We start from the raw sequence: 19,052 nt of genomic DNA, 5'->3' as shown, positions 1-19,052 counted from the left end.
ATGCCAGAGCTATGGAGGCAAACAGGAGAACCGTCAGAGAACGGAATGAGTGACGACTGTGCAACTGGTTACTAGGATGCTTAAAGAAGACAGCAGCATGAGGAAGATTTCTGGGACTATTAGGAACAAGAAAAAAGGATTTAATCTCATAGAGATGGGAGGAGCATGAGGCAGAAAGCTGAAGGACAGACGAGAGAGCCCATGATTCTTGTACACTGCACCAACAATTCCGTCCAGCAGGGGTCCTTCTCAGGAAGCAAAACAGCTTGTCTTGCCTTTATAACTTATAATTTGCTCCTAACCTTTCACTAAGACTTACATCAACAGCCTCCAGAGACAAACCTTCCCCACATGTGGGTTTCGCTGTGTTGCAGTGAATAATCTGCCCGTGCGTTGTCAGCAATGACACTAAAGTTAATCATCAATTTGCTGATGTGCTTGGCATCAGTGGGTGGAAAGTGCTCCAAAGCTGAAGAAGGGCATGCTCATATTTCCAAGTGATTCAGCACAAATGTAAAAATGCCTGGAAACTGTAATTCTTAGCAACCCACCTTCAATGTTTTCACAGCAACCGTAAGGCTATATTTCTTCCAGACGCCGACATAAACTTCTCCATACTGCCCACCCCCAAGTTTGTGCTTCATGGTAATATCTGTTCGTTCCATTTCCCACTTGTCATGGATGGGGGACACGCCATAGACTGTTGGCTTATTGCACTTGGGCGCTGGGTAATGTAATGTTGTCACCAGCCCATCCGCCACTGTGGAGTGATGATGAACCAGCTCCGCCAGGGTGCTAAAGCGGCTCTCGGCAGTTACATACACCTGAGGAGAAAGGCAGGAGAAAAGCTCCATCAACTTGAAAAGGGTCAGAAAAACTGTTTTCAAAGCCCATTATTTCACTGGTCTGAAGATATAAAGACAGGAGGCTATCTTATTGAGGTAAATTAAATGATGATGGTAAGGAGAAATAGAACTTCAATTTAATCCTCCTTAAACCATTCTTCCTAGGCGTCCTAAATAAGCTCTAGTTTTGGGGGAAAAGCTTCCAACGTATCTTTATGAATCATCAAGATCATTGGTCTTCAAGTAGTTTTAAGCAACAAGACTGTGAAACCCAAATATGTTAGCAGCAGAGATGCTCTGATTAAAGGAGGCAAGAGGAAACTTGGCTTCCTGTAAAAGGTTATGAAATACCACATCAGAATCTTGCACAGCACCTAACTTGAGAACCACAGAGTTCAATTTTTTTGGTAGGGAGAGAGTATTTAAGTATCTTTTAATTTTTACTTAATAAGGATATGTTTTTGAGTATCCAGGCCACTAAAAAAGGGCCACAATAGGGGCAACTGTGTGGCTCAGTTGGTTAAGTGACCAACTTCAGCTCAGGTCATGATCTCACAGTTCCTGAGTTCGAGCCCCACGCTGGGCTCTGTGCTGACAGCTCAGAGCCTGGAGCCTGCTTCGGATTCTGTGTCTCCCTCTCTTTCTGCCCCCCCCCCCCCCCCCCGCCAACTTGCGCTCCGTGTCTGTCTCTCTCTCCCTCTCAAAAAAAAAAAAAAAAAACATTAAAAAAAAAGTTAAAAAAAAGGGCCACAATTTTATTTCAGAGTGGTTAACAAAACAGTAGTTAATTTGTAATAATAAAAGTATAAAAGATGAGTAGTCTTCAAGCCCTATCTTCCAAAGGAGCTTGTTTATAGTTTTTTTTTAAATTAAACTTTTGGTGTATATAGAATAATACACAGTATACGCAGAATTGATGATTTTTACAAGGTGAACTCACCCATGTAAACCTCTCCCACACCAAGAATTGTAACACTACCAGCACCCTCCCAAATAAGCTATTCACCCCTTCGAAGATAACCATTCTGCTGACTTCTAGAACACCTTAGATTAGCTCTGTCTGCTTCTGAACTTACACAAATGGAATCATACAACAGGTATTATTGTGTCTGCTTTCTTTCACTCAACTTTTCTTTATTGTGATATAATTTGCATACCATAAAATCCACTGTTTTCAAGGATATAATTCAGTGGTTTTAATATATTCCCAAAGTTGTCCAACCATCACCACTATCTGACTCCATAACACTCCCACCCCCTCACGCCCATCCCTGACAGTCACTAATCCCTTTCACTCAGTTTTCCATGTGTGGCACTCAGCTACGACATAGGTCAACCAACTTTTCTGCAGAGGGCCAGAGAGTAAATATTTCAGGCTTATGGCCATAATGCCTCTATCACAACTATTAAAAGCTGCCATAACAAGGAGAAAGCAGCCACAGACAACATATAAACAAATGGGTGTGTCTGTATTTCAATACAATTTTATTTACAAAAATAGGCAACTGGTGGGCCCACAGATTTTCTTGACAGTGTGCACAGCAGTACATTTTTTTTGTTGTATGAAATTCTATTTTATGAATATGCCACAATTTACTAATTCATTCTGTTGTTAGACAATGAAGTGTTTCTAGCTTGGGGCTATTACAAATAATGCAACTGTGAACATTCTTGTACATGTCTATGTCTTCTATGTCTCCTATGTCTCCTATGTCTACAACACATGCACTCATTTCTGTAAACCAGAAGCAAAGCTGCTAGGTCTCTCCCACATTACCACTCATCTGGTTCTATTTGGTTTCCTCAAGAGACAGTAGGTCTGTGCGGTGATATAAAAGAGAATTAATCATTATTTCCTACTTTGTAACAGCCATTATGTTTTAAGGAAATTATTTCATTTAATCCTCACGATGACCCAATAAAGTGCAATGAGAAACAGGCTTATGTAAGGTCACAAAGTTAGTAAATAGACATGCTGGAGTTACGCACCAAACCAGGTCTGCCTGCTCCAAAGCCTGGGCTTTCCCCTACTCTGCATATCACACAGAGGGAAAGAGCAGAACAAATGATTCCATATAAATTTACTGTTCAGCAGAACTGACACAAAGGCAGGCCTCACAGTTTATGAAGTAAAACAGTTCCACTCCTAAGACAGCCACCCTGAAACGACTGGTCTTCCCAACGTGCACTCTGCTCAATGACTGACCTATTTCTATCAACACGCATTCATACTCAGTCTCCGTCTCAGAAGCCCAGATTCTTACTTTGTGAACTTTGTGGCAGAGATTATTACAATTTTCAAAGACAGAAGGCTTAATCTAGCAATTCTGTACAACACACTGGATGTATATGTATATATCCGTACACTGGTGGTGATTAGAACAGCTAACTTAAATAGCAGTTTCTTCCATTCACCTTCAAATCTCTCATTAAACTATTGATATAATAGTGTTTTTCATTTCCATTACCATATTCTTATGTGTAAGCTCTAATGTGCCAAACAGCCCAAATTCACATCAGTGATTATTTTATTTCATATGAGTCATAAAAACTTATTTTTTAGTCATTCTGAGTGTTTTTTCTAAAGAACAGCCCATCCACGCCCAAGGTGGTACCGGCCAGTCTTACCTTGCCGTCTGTGGTGGTGTTGATCCTGTAGTGATACACACGGCCCTCGTACCTGAGCGAGATGGAGAGCTGCCCAGGGCTGCTCTCACTCTCCCGCACCAGGAAACTGCCATTGATCAGACTGCTGAGCAGGTACTCGGCAGCGCTGCGCGACACGGGCCCATGGTACCAGGAGTGTTTTTCCAAGCTGTTCACTGGGGTGATGTAGTTGCTTGGCACCCAACCTTGGCCATTCTTAGAGCGAACTTCACTCCACTCGCCATTCTGGTTGTAACCAAGGACTCGTAGCTTTTCACCTGGCCATGACATCATCAGAGAAGAGAAGAGAAGAGAAGAGAAGAGAAGAGAAGAGAAGAGAAGAGAAGAGAAGAGAAGAGAAGAGAAGAGAAGAGAACTTAACTTCAAATATCAGCAGTCTATTATCAAACTCTGAACTCTGTGAAAAATCAATCAGGAAATTTTACGCCAACATTTAAAAAAAATAATGAAAACAAACTTGGCTGCTCATCATATCCTGATTGATCTCTTTAGCTTGTGGCTTAAAGACAAGCAGCACAGTTAGAAATAACCTTCTGGTATTTACTAAAGGTTTTTACACCAACTAAAAAAATGCCATTAGGAAACTCCACGTGTGGTATAGTATGGTGGCATACAAACACAGAAAGGTCCCCAATCCATAAACACAGAGAATACACTGCTGATTGCCAGAGGGGAGAGGGTGGGGCATTGTGCAAAATGGGTGAAGGGGAGTGGGAGATACAGGCTTCCCTACAGAGAATAAACAAGTCACAGGGATAGATGGTACAGCACAGAGAATACAGTCAGTGGCATCGTAATAGAGTTGTGTGGTGACAGATGGTAGCTACACTTGTGGTGAGCACAGCACAACAAATAGAGCAAATCACAGTGTTGTACACCTGGAAGTAATGCAGTATCGTGTGTCAACTATACTTGAATTAAAAAAAGACAGGTTATTCTGGAAAATGACACAGTCTCACCCTTCAAAGAAAAGTTCATTTTTCTCAAAACAGTTTGTCAAGGAATGTATCTTATATATGGTTCAATGTTAACAACAATCAAGGATTAGGGATGAGAAATGTGAAATACAAAGTCACTCTGAAATTTCGGTTGGCACCAAAGCAGCAAGACCATCTACGTAAGAAACAAAAAACAACAAAACAAAATAGAAGCACAAACCACAGAGCTTTCTGTTTGCAGGGAAAAAAAAAACTGCTTGGGGGGCAGGCGGGCGGTTAGGACTCCCAAAGCACAATCTTTTCTAGGACTCAAGTTTTACCAGTTACAGTTTCCCAACTTCCCTCCCATTCCTTATGAAGATGAGTCAGTCCTACTCATTCCTCTAAAATTAGTGTGTGGGAAAGGAAGCCGCCACTGAAGCCAGAACCCAAGACAAGTTATTCAGAATGTCTTTGCTGTCAACGTCAATGTCCTTAATTTCTCTATTAGAGTTGTGAACCTCAGCTTTAAACTCCCTAATATACATTTTGCCCCTAAACTTACAGCTCAGACAAAACAGGAAAGGTGAAAGAGAGATCATGTACATGGCCCACTAGTTATCAGGCAAAGGCCACTGAGGAAACACTCAAAATCATTATTCTGGCAGTCACTGAACATTTTCAGCAGCCCACAGAAACGTCTACCATAGGATAACTTTATTAGCTCCTATGATCTCATCTTTGACCTGGATGTGACATTCAATGACAAAAACAGGAGTATGTACTCATAAAATATACATATGTACACATGAGTAGATAGGAGCATGTGGTGTGGTGGTGGGAATGCACAGATAAATACTCACCAACCATATCTGCAGGTAAAACACCTCAGGGCTTCTAGAAAAGCTAAATAGAACTTGTTCCTGTATAGCTGTTCTCTATTGTACCACAAGAACTAGAAACGTAAAGAATTAGTATATTACTGTTGCTTCCTTACAAATAACTGCTAACGGTGGGTCATCATTAGCAGGATACAGTCAAAAACCCTGTTTTTGTCTATTTTCCTCTCTTTTAGAAGTTAGGAGGGGAATTTTCTACTCTGGAAGTTTTGAGCACCAGGGAAATTGACGATAGGACTAGTGGGAATGTAAACATGAGCTCTACTGACAGAGGAATGCTGGGAGAACTGTTTTTTTATTTCAAGCAAAAAACAATATTCAAAGGAGGAACTATAATAAATTGTCATTATTTTATTTTTAAAATGTATTTTCTTCTCCTTTAAAATATAAAATAGCTTTAGCATGACATCATTTTTTATTAATAAGAACCTGATAAAAAAATCTGGCTTCTCATGGGTTTCATGAGAAATCCCTGTTTGCCATGAGATAACAAGAATCCCACCCCCTGAGCTGCCCTCTAGCGATTGCCATAACTGGTAACTGAAGAGTCAACAGACTTTCTTTATCGATGTTTCCTTGGTGACTGAACTATCTTAGAAAAACCTCACATGAAAAGTCTATCTAGAAAGAATGTTCTGAGTCACTGCTTCACCAACTTCTCCACTGAAGTATCCATAAAGGTTAAAAAAAAAAAGTGTGTTGTAGCCCGAAGAGACTACTGCACAGTATAAAATTCTTTGAAATCCTTTGTTTTATCCTAAAAGTTCATGTAAAAGTTTCCCCCCATGCATAAACCTCATACACACAGAAATATTATTCCCCAAAAACTACCTAAAGTCTTCAAGTAACTTGACACTAGATCACCCACTTTACTTTTTCTATGCCTCTAAAGCCTCCTGGCACAGATAAATGTGCCCTTACACCCACTCAGGGACACATCTATACCCCAGGTTTGAGTTAAGGGTTTCTTTTGCTTTTGGTTAATCTGACTGGATTTAAAAAACTGATGCATGTAAAAGTTTTATGAAAGGGTAACATTCCCTGAGTGGAGGTCTGCCTTAATCTGGTTTATTCACTCCCATTTAAAATTTTATTATCAACCTTACAAATAAAAACTGTATGTCTGGCAAATTATCGTTTAAATTAGTTTCATTTAAGTTAAAAATTATCCTTGGGGCATCTGGGTAGCTCAGTCAATTAAGTGTCTGACTTTGGCTCTGGTCATGATCTCGTGGTTCGTGGGTTTGAGCCTGTGCTGACAGCTCAGAGCCTGGAGCCTGCTTCAGATTCTGTGTTTCCCTCTCTCTCTGCCCCTCCCTTGCTCATGCTCTCTCTTTCTCAATAATAAATAAACATTAAAAAAAAAATTATCCTGAAATATATTTTTTCCCAGTAGGAGACTTTCATAAATTCAGAAGAACAAGCTTAGGTAGATTAGTAATCTAATTCATGTACACAATAAGAATGTCCCATGCTTCTTTTTTTTACTGTTTTGTAATTTTTTTGTATTTTTATTATTTTTTATTTATTTTTTTTTTTTAAATTTTTTTTTTCAATGTTTATTTATTTTTGGGACAGAGAGAGACAGAGCATGAATGGGGGAGGGGCAGAGAGAGAGAGACACACAGAATCGGAAACAGGCTCCAGGCTCCGAGCCATCAGCCCAGAGCCCGACGCGGGGCTCGAACTCACGGACCGCGAGATCGTGACCTGGCTGAAGTCGGACGCTTAACCGACTGCGCCACCCAGGCGCCCCTTATTTTTTATTTTTTAAAGTAATCTCTACACCCAACGTGGGGCTCACTCACAACTCCAAGCTTAAAAGTCACATGCTCTACCCACTGAGTCCCAGGCACCTCTCTTTCTCATAGAAGGTCCATATTTTCTGTCCTTATTCAAAAAACTAATAATGAATGATTTTACTTAGTCATGTTCTTAGCGCTCCCTTTTATAAACTTTCTACTAAAATAAATGACTATTCTCTTGAGAGTATTACTGTAATAGAAATCCTTCCTACTATTCCTTTCACTAGCCCATATGAACACAAATGAGAGATTTGTCTAGGCCAGTGCTACTCAAAGCAGGTCCACAATAAGATATGACACTTGTGCTGGAATGTGAATCACTGGACTACTTCCTTCTTGTTCAAAGTCTTGCTTTGCACCTCGGTGGCTCAGTAGGTTAAGCGTCCGAATTCGGCTCAGGTCATGATCTCACAGTTCGTGGGTTCGATCTCAGGTCGGGCTCTGTGCTGACAGCTCGGAGCCTGGAGCCTGCTTCAGATTCTGTGTCTTCCTCTCTCTATGCCCCTCCCTTGCTTGCACTCTGTCTCTCTTTCAAAAATAAACATGGAAAGGAAGGGGAAGGGGAAGGGGAAAGGAAGGAAAGTCTTGCTCCAAAACCAGAAAATGTCAGCTGAACTAAATAATATGTAGTATACTTAGTGACATAGTTGGCTTACATATCGGGACCAAGTTCTTAATCTGAACAATGTGGACTGGTAATGAACTATTCTCAGGTAAGCAGTCAGCCCACGGACAACACTTTGAGTAGCACCAGGCTCTGGCAACATGACTCATCTTAGCCACAGTTCAAACAGAAGAGATGTATAGTAAACCTAGTGGCACCTAAGACGAATGCTGCATATTACATATAGAACTGAATTCTGAGAATGAGAAAAGTTTATGTATATACCACATGGTGCTTTTTCTTTCTTTCTTTCTTTTTTAATGTTTATTTATTTTAGAGACAGAGAGAGCACAAGTGGAGGAGGGGCAGAGAGAGCCAGAGACAAAATCTGAAGCAGGCTGCAGGCTCTGACCTGTCAGCACAGAGCCCGACGTGGGGCTCGAACCCACAAACCGTGAGATCATGACCTGAGCCGAAGTCGGATGCTTAACTGACTGAGCCACCCAGGCGCCCCTACATGGTGCTTTTTCTTAAGTACCTTATCTCTGCTTCTCCTTAATAAACCCTATAAAGTAGACCAAGTGACATTATCCCATATACAGGCTTAAACAAATAAACAAACAAGCCAGTGAACCAAAAATATCTGGGCCTAAATCACCTAATTTTAGTCAGAGGCAGAATCTAGAACAGACCCCTTTATTTCTCAAGCACTAATGAAAACTGAAGAGTGAGGAGATGTTACACAGAAGCTCACCTTTAGTGATGCTGAGTGTATTATCACCACTTGCCACAAAATCATAAAGTGCAACAAAGAGATTAGGGTCACTCTCAGTGGCTCCAAGTAAGTTCTCCTTGGAGCTCCACCTGATGGCTTCATTCAGTGCCTGGGGTTCAACATCACAACCATAGGGGCGGTGCAAGGCTTCTGAAAGACATAAAAAGAGAAAGGAATTGACACGAAGTTCAATCATTAAAAATTCATTTGAATTCAGTACATACATAGTATTTTAGCTGCTGGCATATATGTATACTGAAAGTTCCAAGGTAGAAAAGAACTGTATAATATGGAGTCATGAAGAATGAGCAAATGGCATGGTCTCCTAAGTATGAGAAAAGTCTATTTGTTGAAAATATAACAAGACAAAAGATCACAAAATGAGCATTTAGCTGTAATTTATACATATTCACCAAAATCAGAAATAGAAAGAAAAAGTGGTTTTCTCAAAATGAAAAAAGGAAATCTCAAAAAGAAATGGCAATTCATTTCATAAAACATATCAGATATTTTGTGGTGGTGGTGGTTTTAAGAAAGTACAGTTATGTTTTATAAGTCTTCCCAAACTACCCTTCTTCTTCCCTTGCTCTCTACACATAAAACAAATTGTGGAAAAGATAACAGAGACTTTAAGAAATATGTACATATTGCATAAACCCAGATCTCCATTTACATATAGAAAAATTATAGAAACAGTGCTTCCAGAAAGAAAAAATACTAACAATATCTGTTAAACAATAGAAAAATGTTTTGGTTTAATACAAAATACTCTTGGCATTCCAAAATACCTTTGTATTACTATGCACTGTCTATAATATAATAGCAAACAATTGTTCGTTGTTTTAATGAAAAAGTTTTTATCTTATTTTCTTTTCTTAGATGGTACATTTCTGTAAGTATCTTAATCGAGAACTTAATTGAAGGCTCTAGAAAATATCACCAACAAAGGACATTTGAGTTTCTACCACGTGTAATGGTTGAAGCCTTGTAAGACCTGGTTTCTTCCTCAGGCTTTATGGTTCCTAAATTTAATCACACTACACAAACAGGTGATCCCTACAAAGATCACCTGCTTCTCACAACCCAGGTCATTTACACAAAAAATACACTATGCCTTCAAAGGTGATTTTCTCGATCACAGAAACTATTTTTAGTGGCTGTCTGCCACTATCCAACTACCTATTGTGACATAACAACACTTTTCTATTCTGTCTCTCTCTCCTTCTACTCGTTTTTCATTTAAAGTTGACTTTCTTATATTTGAAGAAGAAAAATCCTGGAATCTGTGGTTTTATTTCTTTTCAAATACACTCCCTCCTCTCCATCTCTACTGCCAATGCCTCAGATCAGATCCCCATCGTCTCTCACCTGGACTACTGCCTCCAGTCTTGTCTCCCTCAAAGCCATCCTCCACACAGCTGGCAAAGTGATCTATTTAAAACAAAAATTTGACCGTGTCACTCTTCTTAAGATTCTTTAATAGTTCACCATCAAGCTAAAATCTTCTCAATGGCCTCCGAGGTCTTTTATGATTAGGCCTCTACCTACTTCTCCAGCTTTACCTCTCCCCACTCCATACCTCAAATTCTAAACATGAACACACACACAGATGCTTCCTGCTTCTTTGTGCCTTTATTCACAGAGTCCTGGTTACCTGGACTGTGATCTCCTCCCACCCTTCCTTTGACTGCCTGCCTTCTACTCATTTTATAACATTCAGTTCCAGTGTATAACCTCCCCTAGGAAGCCTCACGTGCTCCCCCTCCCCGTACTCTCAAAAGCAGTACACTTGCTATATTTGTACCCTTTATCTTTATAATATCCTCAATTGATTTTTTTTTTAACATTTTTTTTTTCAACGTTTATTTATTTTTGGGACAGAGAGAGACAGAGCATGAACGGGGGAGGGGCAGAGAGAGAGGGAGACACAGAATCGGAAACAGGCTCCAGGCTCTGAGCCATCAGCCCAGAGCCCGACGCGGGGCTCGAACTCACGGACCGCGAGATCGTGACCTGGCTGAAGTCGGACGCTTAACCGACTGCGCCACCCAGGCGCCACAATTGATTTTTATATCCCAAACTTTACAATGTATTCCTTGATATTAAAACTCTTTTTCTAGCAAGAGTTACATAGGATGTGTTCAATAACTGTTAACTGAATGAATGACCAAATTATACAAAACTATAAGTGACGGGAAATAGATGTATTTTAATCTTAGAATAGCATTAACCAATGTTTTAAAAATGGCTTCATAACTGTCTACAGAAATTCCTGTAGTAGGTTGGATCTGTAATTTTCCTGATAGCTTTAGAGTTTACTTCACTTCTTCACATTCCTTCCTCCTAAGAGGAATGTGTCCTTAAAATTTCAGAGCTAATTAAATTTTGTCCCACATTAAGATTATGACAAATCTGAAGTTATGTCCAGATGTCCTGTAAAGTTAACATGAATCGGATGTATTATTGCTCCTTGTTTACATGCAGTTACAAGGAATGGAAACAGCTGTACTAAAGTAACCAATTAGGATTACCAAACAAATAAAACACCATATTCTATGAAACATCCTTCAAACTGATCACATGTACTAGGGTTTCCTTTATTCTAATAAGAAATCATCCACTCTAGCGGAATTTCCATTGGGCTACAAAATGCCAATCCTTTATTAAAATGAAAAGAACTGCCAAAAAGTATAGAGAATATTTGTAATATTTATTAGGTTCTATAGCAAGTACCACATGATCCACACCGATAAATGTTTCTTGCCAGTAATGGTGGTAACAAGATTAGAATGCTTTGTGATTATTACTCTATTATTCTGTTTAATTATTATCGAACAGTTCAAGTTCATTTTCTTCTTGTTGTATAGAAGTCCCCTTGCTTGAGATAAAGGGTAGAGGAACAAAATCAAGGGTAACAAGAACTTGTGTACTCTCAATGACCAACTTAGAAATAATAATTAAGCAGATATTGAAGCCAACTCTTAAATCCTAGCGAGCCAAAACCAGCAAAAACCATACAATTATACCTTACTTTGTAAAACCCAATGTATGAACACTTAAGGTTTACAAAATTAATAATTTTAGTGAACATCTACCATACACCATGCTGAGCTTCAGAATATCAAGATTATAAATCACTAATAACACCATTTGGACTTACTATAAAAGACTACTCTCCGTTCTTTCCCCCAAATCTGCCTCTCCCACAGACTTCCCTGTCTCAGTCAACAGTAATTCCTTCTTTTCAGCTGCTCAGGCCAAAAGCCTTCAAGTTTGAGTACAAACTTCCAGCTATAACATGAATAAGTTCTGGGCATCTAACATATGATTACAGTTAATAATACTGTATTATATACTTGAAAGTTGCTAAGCCAGCAGACAGTAAATGTTCTCACCACAACATAAGAAATGATAATTACATGTGATGCAGGTACAGCTAATGCTATGGCGGTAATCACTATGCCATATGTAAGTGTATCAACACACTGTACACCTTAAACTTACACAATGTTAAATGTCAATTATATCAATAAAGCCGGGGGAAGAGAACCTTGGAATCCCCATGGACTCCTTTTTGCTCTCACATACTACAACCAAACCATAAGGAAATCCTATTGGCACTGCCTTCAAAGATATACCCAGAATCTATCCACTTCTCACCCCCTCCACTATTTCCTTGTTACCACCATCATCTCTCAGCTAGATTTCCCCACACTCCTGATTTCCATGCCTCTATCCTTATTGTCTCCTGTCTATTCTCAATACACCAGCCAGTGTTTAAAGCGTAAGTCAGATTATGTGACTCCTCTGCTCCAAACTCTGTGATAGCTCCCTACCTTCAAGTGAAATGTGAAAGTCCTTACAAGAGCCTGCGAGGTCCCTTGCAACTTGTCTTGCCCAATTCATCTGCCTACACTCCTCCCTAGTTTACCTCGTTTTGCATACTGGCCTCCCTGCTATTACTCGAACAAGGCAGGCACACTCCTGCCTCCGGACGTTTGTCCTGGCTGTTTCTTCTTGTCTAAAACATTCCTCCCCAGACATTCACATGACACTTAACTCAAATGTGACCCTCCTGGTACAGCATTCTCTGACTATTCTATTTTAAAATGCAGCTATTCCTGACAACACTCCCACATACCCCCCTCCCCATGTCTCCTTCCCTATTTCTCTCCAGAGCTCCTCTTACTACAAACTATGTAATTATTACATTCATATATATTATTTAACTGCCCCCAACTAGAGTATCAATTTTATGAGGACAAGGATTTTTGTATGCTTTGTCTACTGATAAATTCCAAGCACCCAGAACAGTGCATGTATGTAAGAGTCTCTCAAAAAACATTTGTTGAATAAATGAATCACGGGTACTGTTATGCTCACATACTGTACCACAATGAGAGGACAGAACAGAAAACCAAACTCTGCATCAGAAAAGGTTTCAGAGAAGAGAAAGCATTTAAATTAGGTGAACAGGAACTGTGCACTCACAGTGCACAGGCTGTCAGTGTGCAAGGACAGGTCTATGACATGTGATTCATCTGAACTGAAGAGAAGCTCCATCAAGCTTGAAAGGTTTGTTAAAGGCATGAAGTTCAGTTTCTTCAAAACCACACTATTTGAAAAATGGCAAAGAGCACAATTTGATGCAAACTTAATAAGATGTATAGAGGCCAAACAATACTGTACCTTTCTCAAATATACAAAATAACAAACACAGGATAAAAGTTATTTTTGAGGCCAAAGTACTAAAAGAACCATGACTTGGAAAACAATCCTTTTCACTCCCCACTCCGGTTCTTCCCATCTCTACTTTTATGATTTTTTTGGTCAAGTCAAAGATCTTATTTCCTTCCTTTCTTCTTTCTTCCCCCTCACTCTTTTGTTCTCATAGAACTAATAAGGGTCAATTTCCTGTACAATCCGTCTGCACAGGATATCCATTTAAACGCCATCCTATCCGCTAAGCATCAAACAAAAGGAAAAATGTTTCAAAGACAGAAAACATCCTAACATTTTCCTGAGGCCAAGAATGAACACGTATTAAATCATAAAGAACTAAATGCAGGAGAACAAGCTAAGGGATAGTGGGGGGGGGGGGGGGGGGGCGGGGAAGCCTATAGGAAGAGCAAGTAAATAACAGTGTTATCCAGTGGGTCGTAGTCTATGTCACTTTCCTCGTCAGCTTAAAAAAGACACATCTGGATGATTCAGATGTACTGAGCCTATACAAATACAAGTGTGAAGGCTGGAAATATTTTTGAAAAATGTGAAATCACTACTATATATTAGGTATGCATTATATTACATAACGGGTTAATTTTTCGTTAATCACGGTTTTTGAGGTAGATTATGGAGCTAAGATGAGACAACAATATAGGACCCAGGGAGCAGAAATAGGGTTGTTAAGTAAAGGTTGATTTTATTACTTTTTTCTACTGACAGACTTGCAGAAGACAATAAAAATAAGGCAAAACATAGAAACGGCAGTTTTTAAAAAGTAAACTATCAGGATTAAACTAGTTAAAATCTAGAATAAAACTCAGATTCAAATTCAGAGAAAATTCCTAAATTTAATGTTTAATTTTATTAAAAAACACTTTTCACCCATCAGTCGTTCAATAACTTTTATCAGTTTAATTAGAAATTGTCAGATAGAGGGGCACCTGGGTGGCTCAGCTGGTTAAGCGTCCAACTTCGGCTCAGGTCATGATCTCACGGTTCATGCGTTCAAGCCCCATGTCTGGCTCTGTGCTGACAGCTGGGAGCTTGGAGCCTGCTTTGGATTCTGTGTTTCCCTTTCTCTCTGCCCCTCCCCTGCTCACACACTCTGTCTCTCTCTCACTCAAAAATAAATAGAACAGTAAAAAAAATTTTAAGAAACTTGTCAGATAGTAACTGGAGAAATAAATATACAAAATTTTCAGTTGAGGCATTTCTAAGCATTTTACAAACCCTTATCTTGCCAGAATTCTACTTTACCTGACTGCATATTCTCTGAGAAGCTAATACTTTTTTTTTTTTGAGAGAGAGCATGCGAGTGGGGGAGAGGGGCAGAGGGGGAGAGGGAGAGAGAGAGACAGACAGAGAGAATAAGAATCTTAAGGGATCCTGAGCCGAAATCAAGAGTTAGATGATCAACAAACTGAGCTACCCAGGTGCCCCCAAAGCTAATACTTTTTAATACTGTTTATGTAAGGTGGTTGGAAAAATCATTCAACAGTTCTCAAGGTAACTTAAGTACTTCATCTCAAGCCATATGTATCTTAACACCACAAAATACTACATATCACTCATTTATTCTTTCTTTCAGTAAGTACTTACTGAAATTCTACTATGAAATACCAGAAAAAAAGCAAATCGTTCCTAAATGGATGATGAAGTATAAACCTGCAGAGAAAAGTTTCCTTGGAGAAAACCTGTTTACAGTAAAACACCACATACGCTTTTAAAAGAGGGAAACGCCCTAAGGAGACTCATCTTTTGCATCACTTAAATTAACTTCACTGGTCAAAACTGACGACAGTAACAGGAGTAGAGAAAATTTTTTGAAATCTCCATTCATGTTTGATTATTGTATCAACCCTCCCCCAAACTATACCTGTCACGTTGGGTAGAGCAGTTTCTGAGGCCTCACTACTGCACAGGCAGCAAAGCGATGTGTCCTGATCTCTGCCATAACTATTGGGTGGAAGCAGGACTGTTCCAAGGACCATTCCTCTGCCCAGAAGCACAGAAGTTAAACTGTTCTATGTAGAGGAAGTCTTAGAATTCCACTCCCTGACAAGCAATACCACATGCATGTGACATTTACTCATATACTCAGTGGCCAGAGGAAACCAATAGAAGGGTAAGCATTTACAAGTCCCAAAGTGGGCGGAGAGTAACCCAAAGGAAAGTGTCTAGTAATCAGCAAAGACTGAGTCAGATCAAAGTTACTTCAGAAGAACCTTTGGAAATGTGTTGAAAAAATAAGTAAAAACCAACATACACATGAGTAACAAATACAAAAATATGTAGGGATTAGTATATATAGATGGGATTTCTTTCCTAAATGGATGATGAAGTAAGCCTGTAGAGAAAAGTTTCCTCGGAAGAAACCTGTTTACAATAAAACACCACATACACTTTTAAAAGAGGAAACGCCCTAAGGAGACTCATCTTTTGCATCACTTAAATTAGCTCAAGTAACCACAAATCCAAAGTGAAAGAAATAGTTACAATCTGATTCATGAACAAAGAAACCAGGAAATGACTGCCTTCACTAACATTTCGGCTCTACAGCTTAATACGGTTAAAAATACAGCATGAAAAAAATATATGGCATGATTGCAACACGGATGGACCTAGAGGGTATTGTGGTAAGTGAAAATAGACTGAGAAAGACAAATACCATGATTTTATTTATATGTGGAATCTAAAAAACAAATGAGTACACAAAAAGCAGAAACAGACCCATAAATACAGAGAACCAACGGTTGTCAGGGAGAAGGGGGTGGGCAGATGGGCATTCGGATGAAGGGGAGTAGGAGACACAGGCTTCCAGTGGTGGAAGAAATAAGTCATGGGGATGGAAGACACAGCATAAGGAGAGAACACTCAATGGTATTGTGACAGCACTGTGTCGGCTGGTGACTACATTTAATGGCGAGCACAGTCAAAGCACTATGTCTGTACACCTGAAACTAATACAACATTGTGCTAAGTATACTTCAATTTAAAAATAACATTTTAGGGTACCTGGGGGGCTCAGTTTAAGCGTCTGACTTCGGCTCAGGTCATGATCTCACTGTTTGTGAGTTCGAGCCCCATACTGGGCTCTGTGCTGACAGCTCAGAGCCTGGAGCCTGCTTCAGATTCTGCGTGTCCCTCTCTCTCTGCCCCTCCCCAACTAGCGCTCTCTCAAAAAATAAAATAAAAACGTTAAAAATTAAAAAAAAATAACATTAAAAAAATAAAAAACTGACACGATAATGTTGAAAACTTCTTAGTGTTAACACTTACAAGTTTTTTTTTTCCTTAATTTTTTTAAATGTTTACTTTTGAGAGTGAGCAGGGGAGGGTCAGAGAGAGAGGGAGACACAGAATATGAAGCAGGCTCCAAGCTGTCAGCACAGAGCCTGATGCAGGGCTCGAACTCACAAACGACCTGAGCTGAGATCAGACGCTCAACCGACTGAGCCACCCAGGCTCCCCCAAACTTTTAAAAGTTGTAAAAGTAAAAAGCTAGTCTTTATTAATATAAGGAACAAAGTTAAGTAAAATGTAGAAATCTGAAAATAAGAGTAACTTGCTGAGAATTAAGCTAGGAAAATCTGCAAATAATACACTAAATTATTTAGTGGTGTAATCTACAAAAATAACACAAGAATTTTTGTAACTATACAGTTAAGAACACTCATTGATCAACATTTACCAAGTACCTACTATGTACCAGCCACTGTGCTAGGTTTCAGGTCAACAAAAGAAACAGGGTAAAACTATAAGATACCAGGACTGAAATAGCCTTCCATGAAGTTGAAACAAATTATAATGTCACCTCAGAGAAAGAATGTCTCTGACATAGGTAATTATTAATAGCTTAAAAAAACAAAGCTTATACTTTCAATAAAATTACCCTTTATAAAACCAGTATTGTTAACATCACAGAAAAAGCAAGTTAAATGACTAATGGTTACCTCAATTAATGACTCAGTGTTTCAAACACCAGGTTGAATTTCTCCTTCCCTAGATTACAAAAAATATAAGAGAAAGGAGCTCCATAATCCATATTCTAAACATATCTATATTCCATACCACATAATTTACTATTTAGTTAGTAAATCTGCTCTGCAATTTACCAATAATTAATAGTTACAACTTAGGAAACTAGAAAAATTAAGAAACTACAAAAGCATAATGTAAAGAAAACGAATATTTTTGTGCTGCTATGCTGCTTCCATCTAACCCATGTAATAGCTTTTAAACGTTTTAAAGAATAAAATGAAGACTGCATACAAAACTAATCACCAAAAAAATGATACATGAAAGCCTAAGAAAATTAAACTCAACAAAAGTATTAGTAAGACACGTTCTTTTTTTTTTTTTTTTTTTAATTTTAATGTGTTTTTATTTTTGAGGGAGAGAGGGAGGGAGGGAAGGGGGGAGAGAGAGAGAGAGAGAGAGAGAGAGAGAGAGAGAGAGAACGAGCAGGGGAGGGGGAGAGAGAGAGGGGGACCCAAAATCTCAAGCAGGCTCCTGGCTCTGAGCTATCAGCACAGAGTCCGATATGGGGCTCAAACTCACAAACTGTGAGATCATGACCCGAGCCAAAGTCGGATGCTTAACCGAGTCACCCAGGCACCCCAAGACATGTTCTCATTTTAAAAATTCTTTTTCAGCTTATAACAGTGATATATGCTCATTATAGGAGATTTGAGAACTATATATAAATAGAAACACAACAGCACATCACCCAGCACTACATCCTCATTTGTTGAATTATTAAAGTAACATTGATACCTTTGCATTTGGCTCTTTTAATCTGCATAGTGTTTCATTCATTCAGCCAATATTTACTGAGTGCCTACTAAGTGCACAGCACTTTACCAGACAGGAAATATCTATTAGATGCTAAGCAAGAAATAAAGTCCATGAGAGATGAAGATAACAGGCTGGGAGGGGAGGAATTTCACTACTTTAAAGAAGGTGACATTTAAGTAAATGCCAAAAGCAAAAGAAGAATCTAAGCAGAGAGAATATAGCAAGTGCAAAAACCTAAAAGTAGGAAAGAACCTATAGGAAATGAAAAGTGTGGCCTGTAACTGAGATAGTCAGAAAAGAAGCATGAAAAGAAGTTAGTAAGGCAGACTGGCTGGATGACCAGATCAAGCCCATAAGGGTTTAGGATTCTTTTCCAAATACAATGGTAATTCACTGAATAGTTTTATGCCAGGAGGTCGTATGTTCTGACTTCCATTTTGTAAAAGACAAACACTCTGGCTACCGGGCGGGGAAAAAAATGGATTAGATAAGAAATAACATCAGAAATAGGTAAATATGCAACAGTTCGAGAATGGACTCACACTGGCTTGGAAAAGAACGGTGTCACGAAGACAAAAGTGGAAGAATTTAAAGATCCAGTTTACAGATGGAACTGACAGGGCTCACAGATCACTTAGATATGAGGTAAGACGAGGGTGAAAATAAAGAAAAGCTGCCAAGTTGCAGGCTTGAATAAGTGGGCAGATGTCTATGTAATTTACTCGAAACGAAGAGCGCTATAAATCGAAAGTTCCACTGTAGACAAGTAAATGTGAGGGATATAACTAAGCATCTTGATCTACAAATCCGAGGCTCAGAGAAGATCTTGGATGTCAGACATCAGCATATAGATGGTGTCTAAAACCATGAATCTGGATGAGATCACTTAGGGAATCAAGAGTTAGGTGAAAGTACAGGATCATGCTTAGAGGGGGAACGATGACTTCAATACTGCAGATTTCTCATTTGAAACATGGAGGCTACAAAGAAGGGAAAAAACATGATCTTAAGTGCTTAG

The 19,052-nt window shown here is 39.1% G+C and overlaps 1 protein-coding gene across 8 annotated transcripts in view; it reads right to left on the bottom strand.

Annotated features, from left to right (window-relative positions):
• Window positions 1-19,052, bottom strand: part of ABL2 (ABL proto-oncogene 2, non-receptor tyrosine kinase) — a 115,582-nt gene that overhangs the window by 20,687 nt on the left and 75,843 nt on the right. For 2 of the 8 annotated variants that reach the window (XM_045452738.1, XM_045452742.1), the window contains exons 2-5: window positions 9,881-9,943; window positions 8,492-8,662; window positions 3,474-3,769; window positions 552-824 (exon numbers count right to left, since the gene is read on the bottom strand). In XM_045452738.1, coding sequence (XP_045308694.1) covers window positions 552-824; window positions 3,474-3,769; window positions 8,492-8,662; window positions 9,881-9,943 — 803 coding nt within the window. Of the gene's footprint in view, window positions 1-551; window positions 825-3,473; window positions 3,770-8,491; window positions 8,663-9,880; window positions 9,944-15,113; window positions 15,316-19,052 lie in introns of those variants that run through there. The other 6 variants (XM_045452740.1, XM_045452744.1, XM_045452743.1 and 3 more) reach the window with 5 other exon arrangements.

The sequence above is a fragment of the Leopardus geoffroyi genome, chromosome C3, assembly GCF_018350155.1.
Source record: "Leopardus geoffroyi isolate Oge1 chromosome C3, O.geoffroyi_Oge1_pat1.0, whole genome shotgun sequence".
NCBI lineage: Eukaryota > Metazoa > Chordata > Mammalia > Carnivora > Felidae > Leopardus > Leopardus geoffroyi.
This window is presented reverse-complemented; position numbering and strand designations above follow the sequence as displayed.